The following is a 27,518-nucleotide window of genomic DNA, read 5'->3' as shown; positions in this document are numbered from 1 at the left end:
TGCAAAGGAAGATCACTGTGGTTGTTGGAGGTCAATCATCTCAGCTTCAGGACATCACTGCAGGAGTTCCTCAGGGTAGTGTCCTAGGCCCAACCATCTTCAGCTGCTTCATCAATGACCTTCCTTCAATCATAAGGTTAGAAGTAGGAATGTTCAGCACCATTCGCGACTCCTCAAATACTGAAGCAGTCTGTGTAGAAATGCAGCAAGTCTGGACAATATCCAGGCTTGGGCTGATAAGTGGCAAGTAACATTTGCGCCACACAAATGCCAGGCAATGACCACCTCCAACAAGGGAGAATCTAACCATCTCCCCTTGACATTCAATGGCATTACCATCGCTGAATCCCTCACTATCAACATCTTAGGGGCTACCATTGACCAGAAACTGAACTGGAGTAGCCATATAAATGCCGTGGCTACAAGAGCAGGTCAGAGGCTAGGAATCCTGCGGCGAGTAACTCACCTCCTGACTCCCCAAAGCCTGTCCGCCATCTACAAGGCACAAGTCAGGAGTGTGATGGAATACTCTCCACTTGCCTGGATGGGTGCAGCTCTGACAACACTCAAGAAGCTCGACACCATCCAGGACAAAGCAGCCCGCTTGATTGGCACACCATCCACTAGCATTCACTTCCTCCACCACCGACGCACAGTGGCAGCAGTGTGTACCATCTACACGATGCACTGCAGCAACGCACAAAGGCTCCTTTGACAGCACCTTCCAAACCCGCAACCTCTACCACCTCGAAGGACGAGCAGCAGATGCATGGGACCACCACCACCTGCAAGTTCCCGTCCAAGTCACACGCCATCCTGACTTGGAACTATATCACCGTTCCTTCGCTGTCGCTGGGTCAAAATCCTGGAACTCCCTTCCTAACAGCACTGTGGGTGTATCTACCTCACAAGGACTGCAGCGGTCCAAGAAGGCAGCTCACCACTGCCTTCTCAAGGGCAATTAGGGATGGGCAATAAATGCTGGCCTGGCCAGCGACGCCCACATCCCATGAATGAATTTTTTTTAAAAAGCAGAAAATACTGCGAGAGAGGCAGAGTGAGGAAGGGAGGAGAGGCAGAGCTTGAAAAATCTCTCAATTCACATAGCAGAATTGTTACAGCACAGAAGGAGGCTATTTGGCCTGTCATGTCTGCGCTGGCTGTCCAAAGGAACCAATTTACCTAGTGCCATTCTGCTGCCTTCTCCCCGTAAGCCCTGCACATTCTTCCTTTTCAGATAACAATCCAATTCCCTCTTGAATGCCTTGATTGACCCTGCCTCCACCACACTCTAAGGCAGTACATTCCAGATCCTAACCACTCGCTGCATGAAAACGTTTTTCCTCATGTCCCACTGCTTCTTTTGCCATTGCCTTAAATCTGTGCCCTCTTGTTCCTTCCACCAATGGGAACAGTTTTTCCCTATCTACTCTGTCCAGACACCTCTATCAAATTTCCTCTCAAACTCTCAAGAGATGATGTGGGGTCATGAAGAAAAGCTGACCAGAAGGGAAGATATTTTAAAAACAAGGCTGACCAGAGAGATGTTTTTAATTGAAAATGTCTGCCAGTCTGGGAAGAGGTGTAGAGGGGGATTTTGGAAAAGTAGTCAGAGGGAGGCAGGGAAGAGGAAGAGAGATGAAACTTATGGACTGGTATCCAAATTCAGCCAACAAACTATGACAAAAAATAATGATCTGAAGTTTCCGCTAGCTTGTTCTATATTTCCTATGCAATTCAACCAGTGGGCAGTGCAGTGGTTAGCACCGCAGCCTCACAGCTCCAGTGACCCGGGTTCAATTCTGGGTACTGCCTGTGGGGAGTTTGCAAGTTCTCCCTGTGACTGCGTGGGTTTTTGCCGGGTGCTCCGGTTTCCTCCCACAGCCAAAGACTTGCAGGTTGATAGGTAAATTGGCAATTATAAATTGCCCCTAGTATAGGTAGGTGGTAGGGGAAGGTGGGGATGTGGTAGGAATATGGGATTAATGTAGGATTAGTATAAATGGGTGGTTGATGGTCGGCACAGACTCGGTGGGCCGAAGGGCCTGTTTCAGTGCTGTATCTCTAAATAAAATAAAATAAATAAATCCGGATGAAAGATCAAGAAATTTCGAGTGCAAGTTCACAATCTTTTACACTAGTTTAAAAAACACAGTTGTAAGTGGGAGAAAGAATGAAAAAGCAAGTGGGAGGGAGGAAGAAAATGTGTTCAAAACAACTGAGGGGGGGATTATTCAAAATAGCGAGAAGGCAAGAAAGCTTTAATGGGGAGGAAAATTGTCGAGAAGGTGTGGAAGCTGGCCCTACCCCCCAAAACTGGCCACGCTCCCCTATCAAATTAATTACCAAGACGAATTTCCAACCTTTGTAGGGTCTCTGAAAACATTTTTTTCATGTGAGGTTACTAATGGGTACCTTTTTAAAAGCTTTCATTTTCTTTAATTTACTAAGAAGCTAACTGCTGTACACCAATGAATTTAGTATATTGTTCTGTATAGTTTTTAAAGTTATTTTTAGTTACTTAAAAACGGGTTACTTGGCGGACTGGACACTTCTTTAAAAATGCTTATTTTTTGACAAACCCATTTTCAGCTGTATTAATACGGCATTAGGTTCCATTCTTAAATATATCTAGGAATATTTTTTAATGCAATTTTTTCACATTAAGTTTTAAAATGCATTGGTTCATGGGAGATTCTTCATTTGACAATATACAAATGAGTTTGGACACTCGAGTAACAAAAAAGTCACTTCGGAAAACCAGTGCAATTTTCACCCGGATTGCCAATTGCAGCTGAAGTGGAAACTCTTGTCCCATGTGTTCAGTGTTTGACAGAAAAGACTTTTTTTTTTTAATTAATACATATTTAAAAATTTTGTTTCAGGCTTCCTATGGAAGTTCGAGTCCAGGTACGTGCTGATGTACTTCATTTCTATTCCTGATCCTAGTGGGAAATCAATTGCAAGGCGTTTGGGTGCAAATCTTGATGGAATATAGTTTTAAGTTTTATTTTAAATATTGACTTGGAAGAATGTAATATACATTATTAATGGCTCCATCCTGCAGTCAAAGTAAGAGTGAAACACAGGGGTTAGTCATATGTTATAAATATTTGATTACATTTGAAGATTGTGCATATACAGTTAAATATATTTGTGAACTGGTGTTATCGTGAGCAATTATATTTTGATTGTATTGTTCAGAAAAGCCCTTCATTTAGCAGTGACTGGAACAAATTCTAAATTTCATCAAATTAAGAATGTATTGTTCCGTTTTCAGTTGTTAGCATTCCGGAGGATGTGCAGTTCTTGCTTTAACTTTTGAACATTCACTTGAAACCATAAATGCGCAGGCATTTGTTACCTTCCATTAAATTACTCGATGTCTAAACTGCTCTTAAAATTAGGATACTTGCAACAAAATGGTGGGATAAGAATTAGAATAAAAATATTAATATTTACTATCTGAAAATATAGTATAACAATGGCAACCTCTCTTTCAGGCAAAGCAACTCTTAAGCTTTTTATTAAATTTCTTGGCTGTGGCATTTAATCAGCATGTGTACTGAATGACTCTTACAAATCTGAAACATTTAAGATACTGTTCAACGTATGAGGGAGGAGCAAGAAGAGGTGTTAATTTAATGCACAAGAAGTTGAGGCAAGTGATGCTCTTGTTAGGTTTATTACAAGGTTTTATTTTGAGATGTTAATTAAACTTCATATTAACAGAACACCATCTGCAGATACACTTGAGGTTAACAGGTTTATCGTGATCGCGCTTACTTTTTTGCACTGGATGGTACATGTTGGTTGCAGTTTGGATCAGACTGCATGTGCGTTCGCAAGCACTGTTGTAGCTTCCCATTCTAGTTAATATTTGCTGGGTATGTTTCTTGGATAAATTGAGCATAATATGCTTTTAGGTACCCAATTCCCAAGTACGATAGTTTTTCCCAAGTTTTTTTTATATTACCCAAGCTAAATCAAAAGTACAGAAAATTGATTTAATGGTGAAGCAAGCCTTAAGAGCATATCTAGATAAAATAACATAACATTAGGTAGTGTAGCATTTATGTTTGTTGAAATACTAATGGGCCAGCATGAGTCCAGTATTCATAAAACAGCTCAGACCTGCTGTTACTGTCCACATATTACATGTGTCATAAAATAGCTTTAATGGCCATCGACCATTCAAGGAATTCAGTGCTTTTGTTTACATGTGCTCTTGTGCTGTACATGGACAGAGAGTGTGTGTGTATTTATAAGGAAATACAGTTCTTGCATCAGTGAAAGCTAAGTTGGGGATGTTAGGTTCCGACTTTAAACAATTTTGAGGTTTGGCAGTTTCTTAACACTTTTGTTTTATTCATTCATGGATGTGGGCGTCGTTGGCTAGGCCAGCATTTACTGGCCGTCCTCAATTGCCCTTGAGTAGGTGGTGGTGAGCTGCTTTCTTGAACCGCTGCAGTCCATGTGTGGTAGGGACACCCACTGTGCTGTTAGGAAGGGCGTTCCAGGATTTTGACCCAGCGACAGTGAAGGAACGACGATAATAGTTCCAAGTCAGGATGGTGTGTGACGTGGAGGGGAACTTGCAGGTGGTGGTGTTCCCATGCATTTGCTGCCCTTGTCCTTCGAGTTGGTAGAGGTCGCAGGTTTGGAAGGTGCTGTCTCAGGAGGCTTGGTGCATTGCTGCAGTGCATCTTGTAGATGGTACACACTGCTGCACTGTGCGTGGGTGGTGGAGGGAGTGAATGTTTGTAGATGGGGTGCCAGTGAAGTGGGTTGTTTTGTCCTGGATGGTGTCGAGCTTCTTGAGTGTTGTTGGAGCTGCACCCATCCAGGCAAGTTGCTGACATGTAAATTGTTTTTGTTTTATGAAGTGCATATTAAAACTTTGCACAAATTGGTTAATTTGGATCAAATGCATTTTTACCTAACGAAAGCACTCTGATCACATCTGCCAGTCGAATTTAATTCATACTGCAGGTTTGTTTGATGTGATGTTCTCTCTAAATTTGAAGTAGCTGTTTCAGTAGTATAATAGTCTTGGAACTTGGGTAGATGTTTGGATGTTCATGCTAAAAATTCACTTTACATTCTTGTGTCTGTGTAGTCATTAATGGGACTATTGTCTTTCCTATTGTTCTTGCTGGCTTCAGAAACTTAAGCAGCTCGCATATACACTGGGATAAAAGTGGGAGACAAGAAGCTAATACTTGTTCAACATGTAAAATGTTCTAGTATATTTATTAAAGCTCTAGATCTCCACTCCTGACTTTTTAAGTGCTCCACACCATTATAATTTTCTGTCCTGGTACAGAATAAACTGCAGAAAATCATGAGCCATGATGCAAGGCGTAATGGTTGAATGATGGATTCTTGTTTTCTTATTGTTCGAGAGGATCAGTGTCCTGAAATTGGGTGTTCTTCCTATTCATAGTTCAAGTACTCAGTCATAAGCTAAAACCACCTTTTTGGAACTGGAAAACAGTGTTCTTTATTTGGAATAGTAAAATATCCTTACGTTTGAGTGAAACTCTTGCTTTGATCTATTGATTGAAGTGTGCTACCACTCGTGTTCTTTCCACAATTGTAATTTTTTGACCAAATTAATCTTCTGACTTGGATCCCTGGGTGAGGTGCAGCAGGTTTGCTACCCAATTCTCTTCTCTTGTTTGCCTTTTGAGATGAGTTCATCAGCTTTAAAGTTGGAAGGTTTATCCCCCTGCTCTGGTTTTAATCCAGAGATTTTTCCTATTTCAACTAGTGGGAAACGCCATTATTTGTGGTGTTTTTTTCTTTGCCACTTTTCAGACCTCCTTAAAAGCAGAGGGGATATGTTTTTAAATTATCTTTTAAGTCTTCCCTTTTCCTCCTCCGTATGCCTCCCTTTGTGCTTTCTGTATAATGTCAACAATGAAATTTTAGGGAATTCTTTTGAAGGGGAGGAGCTAATCTGGACTTCATTCTTTCTACCTTTCTATTGATTTTGGGAGCTCATCATATCTACTGGAATTAAAACTTCTGGTGAGGACTGGGAAGCCATCTGCATGGAAGTCTTTTATGTTACCACCTAGGAATTGTCAGAAAACTAACTTAAAAACTGATATTACATTCCTCACACCTCTGTTCACTGTCAATCTGAAATCCCAAGATAAGCTTTGTTGAGGTTGGCATGCATGCACTCTTAAATTTCCTAGGTATGTTTGGTTATTTGTGACTTGTGGGTTGTGATATTGTTAGAATTCAAGGCGATTATTAGATTAGACTCCAATCCATGCATTATTGTTGCGATCAACTGATGGCAATCTCGGTAGACTACTTTATGAACATGGCATTGAACTGCCAAAAAGAGGGGAAGGTATAGCAGCTTAGTACTGTGCTCTAAGTCCTCTAGCATTAGATAATCTGTCTTTAGCAGTCAGCTTGAGTTGAGAGGGGTTAGAATTATGGAATGATATAGAACAGAAGGAGGCCTTTCAGCCCATGCATGTACCGGTTGGGGGAAGGCTTTTGAGGTTTACTCAAGCTCAGTTTCTTGTGACCTTTCTTTCCCCACCCTCCATTTCCTACCCCTTTTTTCTTTTGATACTTGTTTATAGTCTAGGTCCCTTTCAATTTCTCTCAATGGTGTTAACCTTTTTTGATTTCCTCATTTTGGCATGCTGAGTTTTCTTTTCCATGCCTAACCATTAATTTATCCCACCTTGCTCTCCTCTCTACCTCCCTCTGCCTTTGAATTATGCCATAGTTTACTTAATTATATATTCTCACATGTTTAATAGTCTTTTGCCTGTAATAGCTGTGTGTTGTTTTGGAATCGACTATCATATTTTAAAATTTGTATCGAAAAGATCTTTGACTTTTTTTAAAGTACATTTTGATCATCTGTATTTAATACCAAAAGAATTATAACAATCCTACATTTTTTACACTGATATTTGGAGCCTTCTTAATTCAAATCATATACTTAGCACCAGTTTAAGCCTAAGTTAGCACAGTTACTATTTTTGAAGTGGTTAATATGCTAGAACGCAAATGTAAAATTTGATCACAGATTTAGTATACTCATTTCATTGTTCTTGCTTTGTAGTTGGCTCATTGTCTTCTGAGGATCATGATTTCGACCCTACAGCAGAAATGCTAGTGCATGATTATGATGATGAGCGAACACTTGAAGAAGAGGAAATGTTAGAGGGAGGGAAGAATTTCACATCTGAAATTGAAGATTTGGAAAGGGTATCTAAAGTTTTTTCTTAAAGTAAATTAAGCTTAAATTCAAACTGTTGAACCAGTGCCATTTAATGTTACAAAATTTATCAGTCGTCTTTCTACGTTAAAAATAAAGATCTGTAATGTTGTAGGAGTGCTTTCCATGATTTGGGGTCAATAGTGTGTGCAAAACAGCTGTTAGTGCTTTGGGTAGCATTCAAATATAGCTTCTTTTAATAATTTGTGTCTCTTATTCTAAATGTTGCCTTCACACAAGGCTAACAATTTTATTGTACTTGAAGTAAAACAGAAGGAAAGGGTGAGAGTATCTTCTGTACAAAGTGTATCCCCAGTAAAGGAAAAATTAGGTATCTCCTACCTGTTCAGCTTTCTCAGTCAGTTTGTCGTGCAAGCTCTCACACAAATGGTTTATCATGGGCCAGTCCTTGGTAATATGTAAGTGGAGTAACTTTGATTTTCATTGTTAGGCAAAATACATTTAAAAACAGATGGGAAGGTAACACATTCAGTTTCTTTCTAAACATAGATTAGAGAGTATTTTGTATAGAATTTATTTTCCTTCTAAAGTTTAACAGTGAGTTATCTTTCCCATAATGAGTCTTGGCTGTGCAGGATGAGGGCAAGTGCTCACTCAGGGGAGGGGGAGTCAGAGATCTAGTCACCCTAGGGTAAATGTATGCACTACCTCTTGGCAAGCTAGAGAATCTTTCGCAAACTTTGGACCAGTCTTCAGCTTGTCCTTTTGACAAAGCAAAGTACTGAGGATAATGTACAGGAAAAAAGGAGAAAGCAAATTAACTCTTCCTGTTTCTAAGAAATTAGATGTATGTCTGCTGCCCAGAACTAAGCAGTACTCATTTAAGTATGACCATCCCTAAAGCTCAAAAAGTTTGTGATTGTAGTATCAAAGTTTTTGCAGAAAGGAGTGGAATAACTGCCTGAAGTTCATATATGGCTAGAGTCAGTGAGCGTACCAATACACTATGAATTAGTATGATTTGGGTATACAATTGTATTTACCTATACTGATTTCTTTATTTCAACTGTACCACTGTGGACTGGTGCTGACTGGAGGCCAGAAAAAGGGGAGAAAAAATTAAAAGTCCAGTCAGCATGGAATCTTAGGAACCAGGTCTCCAATTTATTATTTGGTGTAGTCTTGAATGCCTCTGGAAGAAAACAAAGTTAGGGTCTGAGTTGCTCAAAGTTTGGTACCAAATATTTTGTAAATAATACATATTTGAACTTTTAATTTTTTTTAAAAACTCCTATCTCAGGCTAAGTCCATTAGCCTGGAGACTTGGTGTACTTCTCAGTCCTGAGCTTAGCTTCCTTCTCCACAGCCAACCCATCAGTGAAGACTTTTTTTAAAAATCAATTCTGAGATATCGCTTTCCTATATCTGATCACTGCTGAAACCCTGATTAAATGTGAGTTTATTGTATGAGTTCCACATGCATTAAAAGCACTCAAAATGCCACATACTATGTCCTTGCTTGAACTCCAGTCGTCCTCATATTTGCTAAGCTTTACTGGCTCCCTTTTTACTAGCAAAATGACCTTGGATGCCATGCTTGCCATTCAGTATCTCCATGAAGTTAACATTCCCTCCAACTGCAAGTCATAAAATAAGAACATAAGAAATAGGTACTGAAGTAGGCCATATGCTTTGTCATTCAGTAAGGTCATGGCTGAAGTTCTACATCAACTCCACTTTCCCACCCTATCCCTTGATTCCTTGGTGCCCAAAAATCTATCAGTCTCAGTCTTGAATATACTCATTGACTGAGCATCCACAGCCCTCTGAGTGAAGAGATTTCTCCGCATCTCTGTCCAAAATGGCCGACCCCTTATCCTGAGACTCTGACCCCCAATTCTAGATGCTCTAGCCAGGGGAAATAGCCTTTTACCATCAAGCCTCCTCAGAATTTTATACATTTCAATGAAATTACTCTCACTTTTCTAAACTCATGAGAATTATAGGCCCCTTCTGCACAATTTCTTCTAATAGCTCCTCATCCCAGGAATCAATTTAGTGAATTACCATCGATTTGTACATCCTTCATTTGGCAAGGAGACCAAAACTGTACACAATACTTTAGCTGTGGTCTCATAGCCCTATATAATTGCAGTGTCTTCCTTACTCTTACATTCCAACTCCCTTGCAATAAATGTCTTGTCTTAATGCTTCCTGTAGCTGTATGTTCACTTTGTGATTCGTGTACAAGGATATTCACATTCCTCTGAATATCAACATTTGATGGTCTTTCACTTTTTAAAACATATTCTGCTTTTCTGCTCTTATGACCAAAGTGGATGATTTCACACCTTCCTACATTTTGGTCCATCTGCCACCTTTTTACTAATGACTTAACTGGCCTATATCTTTTGTAGCCTCTGCATCCTGCTCGCTTTTCTTTTCTACCTAACTCTGTATCATCATCGAACTTGGATATATTATACTCATCCGCTCATCTAAGTCATTGAGATAGATTGTTTTAGTTGCAGACCAAGCACTGATCCTTGCGGCACTCCAACACAAGAATGGAGCAGGAGTAGACCATGTGGTCTTTAGAACCTGCTCCGCCGCTCAACACAATTGTGGGTGATCTTAGCCTTCAACTCCAGTTTCCCACCCGCTTACTGTATCCCTTGATTTCCTGAGAGACCAAAAATCTGTCTATCCCAGCTTTAAATGTATGGAGCATTCACAACCGTCTGGGGTGGAAAATTCCAAAGATTCACAACCATTTGAGTGAAGTAATTTCTCCATATCTCAGTCCTAAATGCTCGGCCCCTTATCCTGAGACTCTGCCCCCGTGATTTAAATTCCCCAACCAGCAGAAACAATCGCTCAGCGTGTACCCTGTCCAGCCCCTTCAGAATCTTGTATGTTTCAATGAGATCGCCTCTCATTCTTCTAAACTCCAGAGCGCAAAGCTCCAATTTACTCAACCTCTCATCATAGGACGACGCCCTCATCCCAGGGACAAATTTTATGAACCTTCACTGTACCACCTCCAATCCTAGTGTATCCTTTCATAAATGTGGAGACCAGAACTGCATACAGTACTTCAGATGTGGTCTCACCAAAACACTGTACAATTGTATCAAGACTTCATTATTCCTGTACTCCACTCCCCTTGTAATAAAGACCAACATGCTATTTGCCTTTTTAATTGCTTGCTGTACCTGCATGCTAACTTTTTGTGTTCCTTCTACAAGCACACTCGAGCCTCTTTGAACAGTAACACGTATAAATTTCACATCTTTAAAAAAAAAAAAAATTCTGCTTTTCTATTCTTGTAACCAAAGTGAATGGCTTCACATATCCTACATTATATTCCATCTGCCATCTTGTTCCCCACTCACTTAACCTGTCTATATCTCTTTGCAGCCTCTCTGCATCCTCCCTACCTGTCTTTGTATCATCATGAAACTTAGATACATTACTCTGTCTCATCTAACTCAGTGATCTCGATTGTAAATAGCTGAGGCTTCAACAGTGATCTTTGCAGCACTCAACTATTCGCTGCCTGCCAACTTGAAAATGCCCCATTTATGCCCACTCTTTGCTCCCTGTTTGTTAATCCTGTAGCCATGCTAATATTACCCCCAACTCCATGATTCCTTGCCAGTTAACCTTTTATGTGACATCTTATCCAATGCCTTTTGGAACTCCAGGTATACTATATCTACTGGTTCCCCTTTATCTACCCTACTAGTTACATCCTCAAAAATGTTACTAAAAGGAAATCCTGTTTGACAGATTATTAAAACCATGTTGACTTGTTCTAATCGTACTATGCTTTTCTAAGTGTATTGTTAAGACTTCCTTCATAATAGTTTACAGCATTTTCTCAATGACTGAAGTTGGGCTAATTGGCTTGGAGGTCACTGTTTTCTCGCACAATGCTTTTCAAGAAAGAAGGGAAACATTTACCAACTTCCAATCTGATGGGGCTGTTCGCAAATCTAAGGAATTTTGGAAAATCATAGCTACGCATCCACTATCTCTGCAGCTGTCTCTTAGAACCCGAGGGTGTAAGCCATCAGGTCCTGGGGATTTGTTGGATTTTAGTCCCTTAAGTTTCTCTAATACTTTTACTCTGCTGATATTAATTTTCTCATTCTTTTTAGCCCCTAGGTTACTGTCTGTTTCTGATATGAAACTTATGTCTTCTACCATGAAGTCAGACACATAATATTCGTTCAATGCCTCTGCCATTTCCTCATTCCCCATGATAATTTTTCTGTCTCTACGACTAAAGGATCTAAGTTTACTTTAACTACTCTCTTTTTATATACTTATAAAATCTCTTGCAATACGTTTTTGTTTTTCTGGCTAGTTTACTCTGGTTCATTTTATTTTTTCCCTTATCAACTTTTTTGTGGCCCTTTGCTGGTTTCTAAAATACTCCCAATCCTCAGACTTGCTACTTTTTTTTTGCAACATTGTAAGCCTCTATTAATCTGAGACTATCCTTACCTTCCTAAATGAACCACAGATGGGTCTTTTTGGCTGAGTTTTTGTTTTTCAGTGGAATGTATTTTTGTTGAATATTTTGAATGTTTTCTTTAAATGTTTCCCACTGTTCCTTTGTCGCCATACCTTTTAGTCAATTTACCCAATTAACCATAGCCAGTTCTCCCCTCACCCATGTAATTGGCTTTTTGTATGTTTAAGTTTTTGTTTGTGATTGGAGCATCTCACTTTCAAACTTGATACGGAACTCAATGGTATTATGATCACTATTTCCCAGTGGAAATAACTGATTTATACTTAATCTGTGAAACAATCCTCCAGTCCATGCTGATAGATTACTCGCAATCCCTTGAGCCTGAACCATGTGTAAGAACCTCTTATGTGTCACCTTATTGAATACCTTCTGAAAATCATAATGTACGACATCCACTGGTCTTACCCTTCCCTCCATCTATCCTGCACATTACACCGTCAAAAAACTTGAATAGATTTGTCAAATACGATTCCAATTTAATAAAACAGTGTCAACTCACCTAATCATATTCTGATTTTAAGTACCCTGTCACCATGTCCTTAATAACAGATTCTGGCATCTTTCCCTACTAATTGTCAAGCAACTGGCATATAGTTCCTGATTTTTTTTTTCTCTCTGTCTCCATTGTTGGAACACTGGGCTTACTTTTGCTACCTGCAAATCCACAGGTTCCGTTTCAGAATCTAGGGAATTCTGGAAGATCAAAACGATGCGTCCATTATCTCTGCTGCCATCTCTTTTAAAACCCTAGGTTGTAGACCATCAGGTCGAGGGGATTTTTAGTTGCATTAATTTTGCGAGTACTTTTTCTTTAATATTAGTTACTTTTAAGTTCCTCATTCTCATTAACCTCTTGGTTCTGTACAATTTCTGGTATGTTTTGTGTCTTCTACAGTGAAGACAGACACAAAATATTTGTTTAAAAACCCTCCCAGACCTCGGGATTAATTGTATTCTTGGCAACATTGGCTTCTTTTACTATCCTTAATTTCTGTCGTTCACAATTGCTGTACCACTTTTCCAATGGAGTTTTTATTCCTCAAGGGAATATACATTAGTTGAGAATTATAAATTATTTCTTTCAGTGTTTGCCACTGCTTATCTACCGTCGTACCTGTTAAACTAATTTCCCAGTCTATATCAGCCAGCTTGCCCCTTATACCTCCGTGGTTGACTTTGTTCAAATTTAAAACCCTAATTTCGAAAAAAAAATTTTTATTCATTCATGGGATGTGGGCGTCGCAGGCCAGGCCAGCATTTATTGCCCATTCCTAATTGCCCTTGAACTGAGTGGCTTGCTAGGCCATTTTGAGGGTATGTAAGAGTCAACCACATTGCTGTGGATCTGGAGTCACATGTAGGCAAGACCAGGTAAGGACAGCAGATTTCCTTCCCTGAAGGACATTAGTGAACCAGATGGGTTTTTACAACAATCGACAATGGTTTCATGGCCATCATTAGACTAGCTTTAAATTCCAGATTTATTAATTGAATTCAAATTCCACCTTCTGCTGTGGTGGGATTTGAACCCATGTCCCCTGAGCAATACCTGGGTCTCTGGGTTACTAGTCCAGTGACAATACCAGTACGCCACCGCCTCCCTAAACTAAATGACTCTCAACTTAATATGAAATGCTATCATATTATGATCACTATCCCCCAGAAAATCCTTTACTATAAGGCTACTAATTAACCCTGTCTCATTACACAATCCTAGATCTAAAATGGCCTGTTCCCTAGTTGGTTCCTCAGTGTATTGTTATATAAAAATAAACTATTGAATGCATTCAATGATCCTGTCTTCCAAACCAGTTTTGCCAATGTTGTTTGCCCAGTCTACATAAAAATTACACGCTCCCCTAATTTCCTGATTTTTTTTTTTGATATTCTGTTCAACACTACGATTATTGTTGGCACTGTGAACTATTCTCGCCAGTCGTTTCAGCCAGTGTGCTTACTCCCCACTCCTCTATACTGGCTCACCTACTTTTGACTCCACCATCATTAGATGCTCCTTCAGACATACTCTACGCTGTGAAATTCTTTTCCTAGCAATTCTACCTTTGTCATCTCCCACTTCTATTCCTTCAAAAAAAAATCTCCTGCCCCTTTCCAATCCTTTTTCACTTCTACTCTGTGTTTACTCAGTCTACCACCTGTAACATATTAAAATGCTTTTCTGCATGAGTACTACAGAAATCTAAGTTTTCAGATTGTTCCTGGATTGTGCCTCTTGCCTTATCAATATCTAATTTGTAAAACTAATTTATTGTTATTGCGCATGGGATTTATTGAATAGTTTTTTATTCATGGGAATGCTGGCAAGTCCGCACTTAGTACCTTTGTGATGTTGGGTAGGAATTCCAGAATTTTAACCCAGCAATGAAGAAGGGATAACAATATACGGCCAAGTCAGAATGGTATGTGACGTAGAGAGCGACTTGCAGGTGATGATCCCATGATGTTGCTGTTCTTGTCCTTCTCAGTAATAGAATTTGTGGGGCTGGGAGGTATTGCTGTTGAATTGTGTGTTAGATCTATTGAAAAATAGTTTAACTGAAAATGCAAGACTCTATAAATTGCAGCTATTTGTACTCAACAGGAGAGCAACATGCCACTCGATGATTTGCTGGCACTTTATGGGTATGAACCTTCTGCTCCGGTGATAGAAAACGAAAATCCAGGGAGTTCGCCAAGTGAGCTCACAGATGAGCTACCTGACATGACTCTCGATAAGGCAAGTTCAGTAAAGCCCATTTTTTTTTGTAGCAGTGTACACAAATAGACTTGAAAAATTTTGAATTATGTCCAGCAAATAAAATTCCTTTTTATCTGGGCCTAATAGGAGGAAATAGCAAAAGACCTACTTTCAGGTGATGAAGAAACACAGTCTTCTGCTGATGACTTGACTCCATCTGTCACTTCTCATGAAACAACAGATTTATTTCCCCGACACTTAAGATGTAAGTTTATAGATTAGAAACAAAAGTAGCTTGATCAAAAACCTTGCGGCCAGAGTGGAATTTTTAAAAGTTGTGGTAAAATATAATTAATCCTATCGAGTAAGCTTTGGGGTGGGGGATAGAATGAGAAGGATTGTTTAAAAAAAAGGCTTGTTAATTGCAAATAAAATTTAGCCACTGAGTAGACAAGCTAAGCAACTAATCTTTGTTTCCCTTTGATCAAACTTTGCATGTAATATTTACTTTGTTTTTAAAAAAAAGTACAAGGTATTTTTTAAATGTATTGAGTAAATTTGGTATGAATTTCACTCATGTATAAAATTACTTCAGCCATAAGTGACATAGTGCATCCAAATGCAAAAATAACTGGCAAATCTCGTGACCTTCTGGCCAGCCACATGCTGTTTCAGGTGGCTAGATTTACAACCTGTGGATATATGTTTGTCACCTTCCACAGGCATCATGTAATGAACGACTGAGGCTAAACTTTCAATCCCAGCAGCTACTTTTTTTTTGTTTTTGGGGCAGTGGGTGCCACAACCAGTTCAATACTTAAAATGCACCTACATTTTCAAATCACGTACACTCTGTTGGGTACATGATTCTGAATTGTGCGGGTAATCGTACTTGACGTGTGCTGCTTGTTCGGAAATGCAGGTGTCAGCTAAGTTTTGAGACCGTGTAAAGGAAATTTGAGTTTATTAATTTGAGTACTTCTGATCTTGAATATGCTGCTAGGTGCATTTTTCAAAGTTATGTTGATCAGAGGGAGAAATTGTGCTGGGGAATGGAATGTTTTTGTCCTTTATGCTTCTGGTGTTAGCACTGAGTCAGAGAAAAGTTGTCTAACCTGCCACATCCTTAACCCACAACCTCAGATATATTCCCAGTACTGCACCAGAGTGGCACTTCGTAAAGCAAATATCCTGATGGCCTAAGATTTTAGTTTAGTGGCAGTTAGTAAATGAATGTGTGCTTTTGCACCCACAAAGAATCGTGTAAAATCACTTTGTGCACCATTGTATCTGTTGATGGAGCATCTCATCCTGTCTGTCTGGATGGAATTGGTAGCTAAGTCTCACTGAAGAAAAGCAGTGCACCCCAAGAGTTGTCAGTTTTCAGTCCTTCTAGAATTGTATAGTTTTTATAGTTTCTTTGCCGAAGTTGCAATATTGATTGAAGTATGTGGGAGCTTGGATTAAAATTTTTGTTGCAAACATGCACCCCAAGGACAGCAGGTAGGATCCCTTGGATCATGGGCTATAATTGAGATACCTTTTCTCTTTTTAAGCCATCTATGATGAAACACTTCACAAATGTATTTTGAAATGCACCAGTTTTTCGATACACATAATTAATGCAGAAATAGTCCTGTTAGTTAAGTAACTTGAAGTAACTTATTGCAAAGTGTCAGAACTTACAGACAGCAACCTACCAGAAAATAATACTGAAATTGGGGATCTAGTCTTCTAGATTGATTTGGGTATTTGGCTAGATTGTGATAACTTGCGAAAAGAAGAAATTATTTCTGTCTTCAATTTGTTCATGATTACTTCACTTCTTCTCGAATGTTTAGAGACCATGGATCATACATTATCATTTAAAAATGCATGCGTGTGAAGTTACTAAATATGAGAATTTCATCGCGGAATTGAATTGCCGCTTCTGGGGAAAAGCTAAACATTATATGTGGATGAGAGCTGTTGCCACGCCCAAGATAGAGGTTATATAAGCTGATCTTTACTTTCAGGACTCATTCTTAAAACTAATTGATATCCCAGGTCATTTTTTATTGAGAGAGCCTATTTTAAAAATAGTTTTTAGAAGTAATTCATTCATCCTCTTTCTATGGGATTTCCAGTGATGATTGGCTAATTAAGATGCCTTTTTTCAGTTGGGCTACATTCCACATTGTTTCCCTTTCCTCAGTCATTTAAAGACTCTTCCCCTCATCTGATGTGTCGTAACATTTCCCCCAGCAGCATAAAATTACTCGCCACTATTTTCTCACCTGGTTGAGCTCTGTATTCTCTTGTTTTCCAGCTTGGAAAGATCATTGATCTTCAAGCAAGTTCTCTGCTGGTTTTAAGCTTTGCACAAAATGTAATGGCATCTTCGTGGTGGCAGATGGCCACTTCAGGTTCTTGCAATTATCTTTGAAGCACAACATGGCATTGTGCACTATATGTTTGGACGTCTCCTCCCGCACCAGACGGGAGAGTCTTCAACAATCCTCCAAGGAGTGAGGTCTGGGAGCCAGGTAAGTTGGCCCCCACCACAAACCTGCTCCACAGGTGCCAAAAAGCATGGTCCTTCTCAGGTCACCACTCCTGTTGTGGCTCAGCTTACTTTGGTGCTGGCTTGTATGAGGAGTCAATCCAGTGTGGTGCCAAGCAGACTTGGTGCCAGGATGTCACCTTTCACTTTGCACTACCCCATCCACCGGTTTCTATTGAGAGAAGGTCTCGGGCAATAAGCTGGTCTGGAATGTGTAGCAGTTGGTCAGCCATCAGTCTAAACTGCACCATTTTCGTTGGTTGAATTCTATTTAGGGTTGACACATGCTCCATTGCTGTCAGACATTTTTCCTTGATAAACTACTTGGGCTGGGTGATGATTAAATCATGTTGCTGTCCACGAAAATTCTTAACAGCTGGTACTACATCTCCCAGTGCCCAAGTAGATTCCAGGGAGCCAGCTGATAACTGACTTTTGCTCCTGTTCAAGTACTCCTTTATTTGAGGATGAGCCAGACAGTACTTGGAAGTGAGACATCATCCATGATGCATCTTAAAGCCTTTCTCCATCAGTTTAACCAAGTTGGCCCACTTCAACTCCTGGGATTAAAGGAGGCAAGGAATCTTGATATGCTGCCTTCACATTTTGTTCTCCCCAAACTCCAGTATCTTAATTGTTTACAGGAGTGGGTGAGAGCTTTGCCATTTTTACTCCATTGTGCCTGTAGCTGCTAAGCTTCTGATGGAGCCACGGGATTCCTGTTGCTTGGGATGAAAAAAGGAGAGGTTTTTGGACCCAACTTTGTATCTTCAGCTTTGTCTGGACCTTAGTTTAATCCTCCACGGGTTGTTTTGGTGATTGGCTGATGTTTTGCCAAAGTGTGGCAGTTTACCTGCAGGCAGCTTCTGAGATTTCACATTTGGAAAAATAACTTCTGATATAAAATATTTCCTTTCAGCCTCATCTCAGAACTCAGGTTATACCCTCTCTGCGCTGCAGCATTTGCATTTAGATTATTGACTTACCAGAGCTGCTTCTCAAGTCACAGCAAGAACCCCAATCCAGCAAGTTCTCTTACAGAATTGTGAGGTTTCTCACAGCATAGAGAAACCTCTGTGCTAGTGCAAGATTCACTAATTTAATTTTATTTTGTAGCATGCTATGTTTGAAGTTTCTTTTGTATTACTGTAATGCAGTCATCAACCTGTCTAAAATGCCTGCATTAAAATAGTGACCAAAGAAATTTTATACAAGCATGTTGATCACTGGGTTACAAAGGAGGTTAAACCCCTTGGGTTTATATGGACCTTATTTCAGGTTCATCTGGAATCTACACTAAATTAGTAGCACTGTATGTGCACATGAATTTTTGGGTAGAGAGCAGAGTGAATTTAAGTGCTCTTCAAGAGGAATCCAATACCCTTCTGTCCTGCGATTGAGGACTACCATATTGTGTAGATCAAAGCAAAGCTACCCTACTCCAATCAACCATGCACTCCTAACCACAAGCTTAGAAGAAACCTCTCTGCCAACACTCCAACTTCCAGCATGATTTATTTAGCTTTCCTACAACTGGCGTTCTTATGAATTATGTCTTTATAAGGGGATGGGGTATCAGCAAAACCTCGGGTATTCTGGGTATGATATCTGGCTTACTTTTGTATTACCCGGAGTCGTCCTCTTTTAAAGTCTTTTCTGCCAGTCATCTCAAGACGAATCATTTGTGTTGGTGAAGATTCAGAAGCTGCATGCTCTTCTGAGTTCGATTTCAGCCTCCCATCAAAACCTTTGACCGAATAATTGTTCCATTCTTGTCAGATTAGGATACCCACATGTAGGGTGTGTGAGCCCAAGACATTTCAAAAATTGCATTTTCTTGTACCTTTGAGCAAGAATCTACTTTCAGAACTCTGTTCCAGGAACAGGTTAGCATGGGTGCTAAATAACTGCAGTGCTTGCCAACTGCTGTGCTTGCAAATTTGAACTTATCATTTTTACTAACTTTAGACCTGCACTGATTTTACTTGCTGACTGCAGGGCTGTTATCTGAGCTTAAGGGTCACATCTGTCATCTGGACCAACTAGATTTTTCTTTGCATTTCATTACCTAGAAAATTAATAGTTACTAGCTAGCCCTCCAGTAGAAACTGGTCACCTGGTGTACAGCTATAAACCTAGATCCTTGGGCTTGAGGTCCTTTCAGTTCTGGAGTATCCCTTAAACGCTTGCTCAAATTAATCTGTTGCAGATTAAAGAGAGGTTGATTGGGATCCACTCCTCTATATTTTTTTTTAAGTCTAATTGTGCCAACTTTTCTTCCTAGTTGGATGTTAATTGGTGCGCACAAAGTTATGTGAAATGCATTTAATTGTGCTCTTAGAGGTGAAGTTTGTTCTTCTGATAACTTGTCTGGTCAAAATCAAGGCTAATAAACCCCAAATAATTTGATATGAAGAATATACCTCCATAAATTGCATACTTTTTTAAAGTTATGATTTTGAAATATCAGCAATAATATCTAATCCTTAGTCTATTAATCGTGAAATGGAAGAGCAACCCAGGTTCCACAGCAAGAATGACAGAAGAGCTTTTTTATTTAATTAAGGTAGTTCATGAAACTGGACATTTATATCATGTGTAATGTGTATAGTAATGTTTGTTATTTTCAAACTAAGACTGGCAGAGTGCTGCTATCTTTTCTGTCTTGCTTCTCTGCAGTACTGTTGCTTGAAGTCTTCATACTTATCAGCATGCATTGTTTTGACATGGTAGCATTTGGCTGTAGGCTTTTGTCCAGGCAGGCAGGGCTTCCTGTTTGTATGTCTGATGCAGCATACTCCATTGATGCAAGGAGTATGCTGAATTAGCAAGAAAACTAAAATGCTATTCGATTCCTTTATAATTAAAGCAATATTCATCATCATTGAAATATTGGCCCTTCTGTGTAAATGGTTGCATTCAAACATGCAAGAACAAAAAAAATGTGATTCGGTCTGCATTGATTACCAAGCTACTTCTGTCTGTTTTCTAAATTTGTTTTCAACTCTGTTTTCCCTTTACTCCTTGTTGAATCTGGAAACTGTTTAATGATTGAACAGAATCCATGTAGGTGAGAATCTATCCAAAGGTTAACAGTTATTAAATGGAATATAATTGTTGCCTCAGTTGTATTCAGGTTTCTGTTTTTGTATTGTATGAATATATCCACTAATTATTATCTATGAGAAAAAGTTGATTTACTAAAGACCAACTGGTAAGTTTATCTCTCGGATGGTATCCCTAATGCCAGGAAGGAATGCTTTAATAGTCAAAAAATTGTGCTGGTAATTTAGAGACTTTAATGGGGTAAATCTAGGATAAATTCGAGCATAGGAAATGGGATTAGGCCATTCGGCCCCTTGAGCCTACTCCACCATTCAACTAGATCATGGCTGATCGTCTACCTCAGCACCATTTTCCTGCGCGATGCCCTTATCCTGAAATATCTTCAATACCTAGAAATCTATTGATCTCTGTCTTGCACTTACTCAATGACTCGGCCTCCACAGCCTTCTGGGGTAGAGAATTCCAAAGACTCATCACCCTCTGAGTGAAGAAATTCCTCCTGCCTCTTATTCTGAGACTGTGTTCCCTGGTTCTAGACCCCCCCAGCCAGGGGAAACATCCTTCTTGCATCATCCCTGTCAAGCCCTGTAAGAAACTGGCAACAGGAGTGATGTAGATTCTTTATCAGCTGCTTCCCAGAAAAAACAACTTTGATATGCAAAGATAAAAAGGGTCTGCTGAGTTTTCTGATTTCCACCCCAACCCCCACTGTCTGTCGGCCTGAGAGAAGATAGAAGACTACCCTTTTTGTCCCTTTTGTTGAGCTCCAGTGTACTTTGCCATTAGAGTAGTAGGAAACTGTGTTTCCAAAAGACAAGTTAATTTTAGCCATGCAGTTGGGCAGGTAGCGTGCAGGGTTTAGATGCTTTCATACAGGGAAGGACAGTTGTTGCTGCTCGCCATTGTTATTGACGTAGCCCTACCTGGCTCGAAAGCAGTAATGTATGAAAACTTCAGTTTTCTCCTTTGGGCAGTTATGTCTTTTTTGGTGACAGTAGGAAGGAAGTGATATCCAAACATATAATTACTCTGACAGTGATTCAGAGGGAAGTTGCTATACATAATTGAAAATTAACCCCTTATGTTTATCAACCATAATACCCTCATGAGATAAGGCAAGATGATTAATTATATTTAGAGAATGAGAATAACCTCACTGAAAGCCCTCCAAGATGTTTTGACATTTAATCAATTAATTTTGAATGGGAACTGACAAAATTTATATTTAACTCCAGGTAAGATCAGTCATCAGGAATTGTTTTGGGCCTGTATTTTTAATATCTCCATTAAGGTGAAAGAAATTTTGTCAAGAATAAATCTGTTCAGGACCTTAGAAAAATAGCTCAATGTTCCAGGGTGTAGAATCTTTCAGGGTGTAAAAGAAAGAGGAGGTGGCATTGCACTATTGATCAAGGAGTTAATTACTGCAGTAAGGAGGGCTGATATCTTAGAAGATTCCTCAAATGAGGCCAGATGGATAGAACTTAAAAACAAAAAGGGGGCAATCACTTTGCTGGGAGTGTACTACAGGCCTCCAAACAGTCAGGGAGAGATAGAGGAGCAGATATGTAGGCAAATCTCAGAGAGGTGTAAAAATAATAGGGTAATAATTGTAGGAGATTTCAACTTCCCCAATATTAACTGGGAACGTCTTAGTGCAAAAGGCTTAAAGGGGGCGGAAATCTTAAAGAGCATCCAGGAGAGCTTTTTGAGCCAGCATGTAGAAAGTCCTACGAGAGAAGGGGCGGTACTGGACCTCACCTTAGGGAATGAAGCCGGACAAGTGGTAGAAGTGTCAGTGGGTGAGCATTTCGGGGATGGTGACCATAACTTTAAGATTTAAGGTAGTTATGGGAAAGGACAAAGATGGACTGAAAATAAAGGTACTGGATGAGGGAAGGCTGATTTGAATATGATAAAAACAGGATCGAGCCAAAGTGGACTGGGATCAGCTACTTGTAGGAAAGTCTACATCAGACCAGTGAGAGTCATTCAAAAAGGAAATAGTGAGAGTTCAAGGGCCCACATGTTCCCATAAAGGTGAAGGGTAGGACCAACAAATCCAGGGAACCCTGGATGTCAAGGGATATGGAGGATTGGATAAGGGGGGGAAAAAAGAGGCTTATGGCCGATTCAGAGGGCTGAAAACAGCAGAGGCCCTAGTGGAGTATAAAAAATGTAGGGGGGGTACTGAAAAGTAATTAGGAGAGTGAAGAGGGGGCATGAAAAAACACTGGCGGGCAAGATAAAGGAAAATCCTAAGGCATTTTATAAGTATATTAAGGGCAAGAGGATAAGCAGGGAAAGAGTAGGGCCCATTAGGGATCAAAGTGGCAATCTGTGTGTGGAGATGGAGGTGAGGTTTTAAATGATTACTTTTCATCTGTGTTCACTATGGAGCAGGAGGATGTCGGTGTGGATCAGGGAGGGGGATTGTGATATACTTGAACAAATTAGCATTGAAAGGGAGGAGGTTTTAGCGAGCTTAAAAGTGGATAAATCACCAGGCCCAGATGAGATGTATCCCAGGCTGCTATGTGAGGCAAGGGAGGAGATTGCAGGGGCTCTGACACAAATTTGCAAATCCTCTCTGGCCACAGGAGAGGTGCCAGAGGATTGGAGGACAGCGAATGTGGTACCATTATTCAAGAAGCGTAGCAGGGATAAACCAGGTAATTACAGGCCGGTGAGTCTAACATCAGTGGTTGGGAAACTATTGGAAACATTTCTGAGGGACAGGATTAATCTCCACTTGGAGAGGCAGGGATTAATCAAGGATAGTCAGCATGGCTTTGTCAGGGGGAAATCATGTCTAACAAATTTGATTAAATTTTTGAGGAGGTGACTAGGTGTGTAGATGAGGATAAAGCAGTTGATGTAGTCTACATGGATTTCAGTTAGGCTTTTGATAAGGTCCTGCATGGGAAATTGGTCAGGAAGGTAGGAGCCCGTGGGATCCAGGGCAATTTGGCAAATTGGATCCAAAATTGGCTTAGTGGCAGGATGCAGAGGGTGATGGTTGAGGGTTGTTTTTGCGATTGGAACCCTGTGACCAGTGGTGTACCGCAGGGATCGGTGCTGGGACCCTTGCTATTTGTAGTGTACATTAATGATTTAAATGTGGATATAGGAGGTATGATCAGTAAGTTTGCAGATGATACAAAAATTAGTGGTATCGTAAATAGTGAGGAGGAAAGCTTTAGATTGCAGGATGATATAGATGGGCTGTTAAAATGGGCAGAACAGTGACAAATAGAATTTAATCCAGAGAAGTGTGAGGTGATGCATTTTTGGAGGACTAACAAGGCAAGGGGATAAACAATGGATGGTAGGACCTGAGGAAGTACAGATGGTCAGAGGCTCCTTGGTGTACTTGTCCACAGATCACTAAAAGCAGCAGCACAGGTAGATAAGGTAGTTAGGGAGGCATATGGGGTACCTGCCTTTATTATCCAAGGCATACAATATAAGAGCAGGGAGGTTATGATGGAGCTGTATAAAACGCTGGTTAGGCCACAACTGGAGTACAGTTCTGGTTGCCACACTATAGGAAGGGTGTGATTGCACTGGAGAGGGTGCAGAGGAGATTCACCAGGATGTTGCCTGGGCTGTTGCATTTCAGCTGTGAAGAGAGACTAGATAGGCTAGGGTTGTTTTCCTTAGAGCAGAGAAGGCTGAGGGGGGACCTGATTGATGTATGCAAAATTATGAGAGGCATAGATAGGGTCGATAGGAAGAAACCTTTTCCCTTAGCGGAGGGATCAATAACCAGGGGGCATAGATTTAAGGTAAGGGTCAAGAGGATTTGAGGAAAACTTTTTTCACCCAGAGGGTGGTTGGAATCTGGAACACTGTCTGAAGGAGTGGTAGAGGCAGGAACCCTCACAATATGTAAGAAGTATTTAGATGAGCACTTGAAATGGCATAGCATACAAGGCCATGGGCCAAGTGCTGGAAAATGGGATTAGAATAGATAGGTGCTTGACGGCCTGCACGGACACGATGGACCGAAGGGCCTTTTTCTGTCCTGTACAACTCGATGACTCAAAGGCATCTTAGCTGCTCTTCATGGGATAATGATGCAGCAAGCTTCTTTTGAGTTGAAGTGCAAAACTTAGATTAGTGCCCAAGTGTTTCTTCCAGATATGTAGCTATGTTTTGTGTACTTCAAAATTATACAGGATTTACCTTTCACCACGTGGTTTATGTAAAATCTATAATATGTTGAAAATCTTCAATGTCTTCAAACACCACCCGATAACTTTTGCCATTATAAAATCTTGTTTATGATTATAGTGTTAACTGCCCATGTAAACTGGTCCAAACTATAATTGCATGCTTCCAACAGTTGAGCTGCGACCACTGTTGGGAAGGTATGACAAGTTTATGCAAGTAGTTTTTATTGGAATTTATAATGGAAGCATAAAAATAGTGGAAAATTTGTGACTTTAAAAATGGGGACTGAATTACATATGTGCACACTGGTCTAAATATTCCCTGCCTTACCTGAAGATTGCACTTGATGGTTAAAAGGTACCTGGACATGCACCTGACTTGCTGTAACTGGCAAGGCTTTGGACCAGGCACTGGAAGGTGGGATTAAATTGGGCGGCTAGTTTTTCTTTTCCGGCCGGCACGGACACGACGGGCTGAATGGCCTCCTTCTGTGCCATAATTTTTCTATGGTTCTATGGCTGACTGCTCTATGCACAACCATGACCTATTGTCCAGTAAGGAAAGAAAAGTGAATTAAAGAACACAAGAAATAGCTCTTAGCTTTGGAAATGCATTTTTTATTTTAAGATTTGAGGAAATTGAGGGGGGAGTAATGCCAACACTGCATTAATGCAGGACATTTTCGATGATCTTCAGCCAGAAGTTCTAAGTGGATGATCCATCTTGGCCTCTGCCTGAGTTCCCCAGCATCTCAGATGCCAGTCTTCAGTCAATTCGATTCACTCCAAGTGGTATCCAGAGACGGTTGAGCATATACAGCAAGGGCTATAGGGCCCAACAACATCCTGGCTGTAGTGCTGAAGCCTTGTACTCTAGAACTATCAGTGTCCCTAGTCAAGCTGTTCTAGTACAGTTACAATATGGGCATCTACCCGACAATGTCCACAAAAAGCAGGACAAATCCAATCCAGCCAATTACTGTCCCATCAGTCTAGTTTAAGTCATCAACAAAGTGATGTAAGGTGTTGTCGACAGTGCTGTCAAGCAGCACTTACCAGTAACCTGCTCAATGATGCTCAGTTTAGGTTTTGCCAGTACCATGCAACTCCAGACCTCATTAGAGCCTTGGTCCAATCATGAACAAAAGAGCTGAATTCCAGAGCAGCAATGAGAGTAACTGCCCTTGACATCAAGGCAGCATTTCACCAAATGTGGCATCAAGGAGCCCTAGCAAAATTGAAGTCAGTGCGAATCTGGGAAAACTCTCCACTGGGTTGTAGTCATACTGGCACAAAGGAAGATGGTTGTGGTTGTTGGAGGCCAATCATCTCAGCCCCAGGGCATTGCTGCAGGAGTTCCTCAGGGTATGTCCTAGTCCCAACCATCTTCAGCTGCTTTATCAATGACCTTCCTTCCAGCATAAGATCAGAAGTGGGTATCCTCGCTTATTGCAGAGTGTTCAGTACCATTCACAACTCCTCAGATACTGGAGCAGTCTTTGCCCGCGTGCAGCAAGACCTGGACAATGCGCAAGCTTGGGCTGATGTGTGGCATAAATGTTACTTGCCACTTAAGCGCCAGGCAATGACCATCTCCAACAAGAGAACACCTAACCGTCTCCCCTTGACGTTCAATAGCATTACCATTACTGAATACCCTGCCATCAACATCCTGGGATCACCATTGACCAGAAACTTAACTGGACGAGCCATATAAGTACTGTGGTTGCAAGGGCAGGTAAGAGTCTGCGAATGTTGCTGCAAATAACTCACCACCTGACTCCCCAAAGCCTGTCCTCCATCTACAAGGCGCAAGTCAGGAGTGTGATAAAATACTTTCCACTTGCCTGGATGACTGCAGCTCCAACAGCACTTGAGAAGCTTGACACCATCCAGGATAAAGAATCCCACTTGAGTGGCACCCCATCCACTTTCAACATTCAATTCCTCCTCCACCAGTGCATAGTGGCTTTAGTGTGTACCATATCCAAGTTGCACTGCAGCAACTCACCAAGACTCCTTTGGCAGCACCTTCCTCACCCACAGTCTCTACCACCTAGAAGAACAACGGCAGCAGACTCACGGGAACACCATCACTTGCAAGTTCTTCTCCAAATCTCTCACCATTCATGACTTGGATCTAAATTGCTGTTTCTTCACTGTCACTAGGATAAAATCTTGAACCTCCCTCCATCAAGGCACTGTGGATGCACCCGCACCACATGGACTGCAGAGGTTCAAGAAGGTGGCTCACCACCACCTTCTAAAGGGCTATTAGGGATGGGCAATAAAAGCTGACCTGGCCAGTGATGCTTGCATCCCATGAATGAATAAAATCTAAAACATCCATTATTAGGATGGATTCTGGATATTGTCTTCAATTCATAATCAACCAAGAAGAACTGCTATTGTGTTCGGTCAAAAATGAAATTCTGTTCCATCTTGGAACATATTGAAAATGGTTTTTTTTTTAAATGGTCATTTTCTGACAATGGTCTTTAAATTTTTTTACATATAGCAAGCACTACCTTTGATGGTGATAAAGAATCTGAAGATGAAGAAGGACAAGATGATTGTGTTCCACCTGAAGACTTGAAAAAGGTACTCTAAACTCAGCATGTAAATTATTTAATCTGACATGTAAGAGATTGCACTAAAAGTTCAAAAATAAGCACTTCCATTTTGAATTTCTGCAGAATGAGCGCTGCTTGATAATCTTGTCGGGTAGGAAAAGGGTTCATGGAAGTTGTTTGGTCCTTTAGTTATTGGAGATGAGGTGAAATGTATGTGTTATTTAAATGAATGCATGTAATGAATCTGAATTTCCCTAGGTAAATGTTCCTGACGGTTAGTTCGTAAATGGTAGTGTAATTGGTAAGGACAATATCATGGATTTTATTTAAACTATTTTAGAGAACTGGTGGGCACTGCACAAATCAACAGTACAAGATTGTCAGATAATCTCAAAGGTTGGAATTTTGAATATTTTCAAGAGAAAAGGAAGCATCGGCTTAAGTCCATAATATTGATGTCCAGCACTAGGTTTCCCTCATGAATCACTTGTAAAAGAAAATCTAAAGCTTTCGCATTCCAAAAAATTGCAACAAAAATGTTCTCCATTTTGCCTGAAAGTTTGAATGAAGCTTGAACATCAGGTTTTCTTATTGGCATATAAATAGTTCTATATATCCTTCCCAAAGATTGCATAACCTTTGAATTTGTCAAAGTTTGTATTAAACAAAATGTCATCATCGAAGGGGATGTGTAGTTGTGCCTGT

General features: G+C 40.3%; 1 protein-coding gene across 4 annotated transcripts in view; it reads left to right on the top strand.

Annotated features, from left to right (window-relative positions):
* mier3a (mesoderm induction early response 1, family member 3 a) overlaps positions 1-27,518 on the top strand; it is a 94,979-nt gene that overhangs the window by 11,528 nt on the left and 55,933 nt on the right. For 3 of the 4 annotated variants that reach the window (XM_068033560.1, XM_068033550.1, XM_068033542.1), the window contains exons 2-6: positions 2,886-2,910; positions 7,100-7,245; positions 14,362-14,496; positions 14,605-14,722; positions 26,759-26,841. In XM_068033560.1, the coding sequence (XP_067889661.1) occupies positions 2,886-2,910; positions 7,100-7,245; positions 14,362-14,496; positions 14,605-14,722; positions 26,759-26,841 (507 nt within the window). Of the gene's footprint in view, positions 1-2,885; positions 2,911-3,512; positions 3,662-7,099; positions 7,246-14,361; positions 14,497-14,604; positions 14,723-26,758; positions 26,842-27,518 lie in introns of those variants that run through there. The other variant, XM_068033570.1, reaches the window with a different exon arrangement.

Source organism: Heterodontus francisci, chromosome 1 (genome assembly GCF_036365525.1).
Source record: "Heterodontus francisci isolate sHetFra1 chromosome 1, sHetFra1.hap1, whole genome shotgun sequence".
In the NCBI taxonomy this organism is placed as follows: Eukaryota; Metazoa; Chordata; class Chondrichthyes; order Heterodontiformes; family Heterodontidae; genus Heterodontus; species Heterodontus francisci.
Note: the sequence above shows the minus strand (reverse complement) of the source record. Positions and strands in the feature narration are given on the sequence as shown.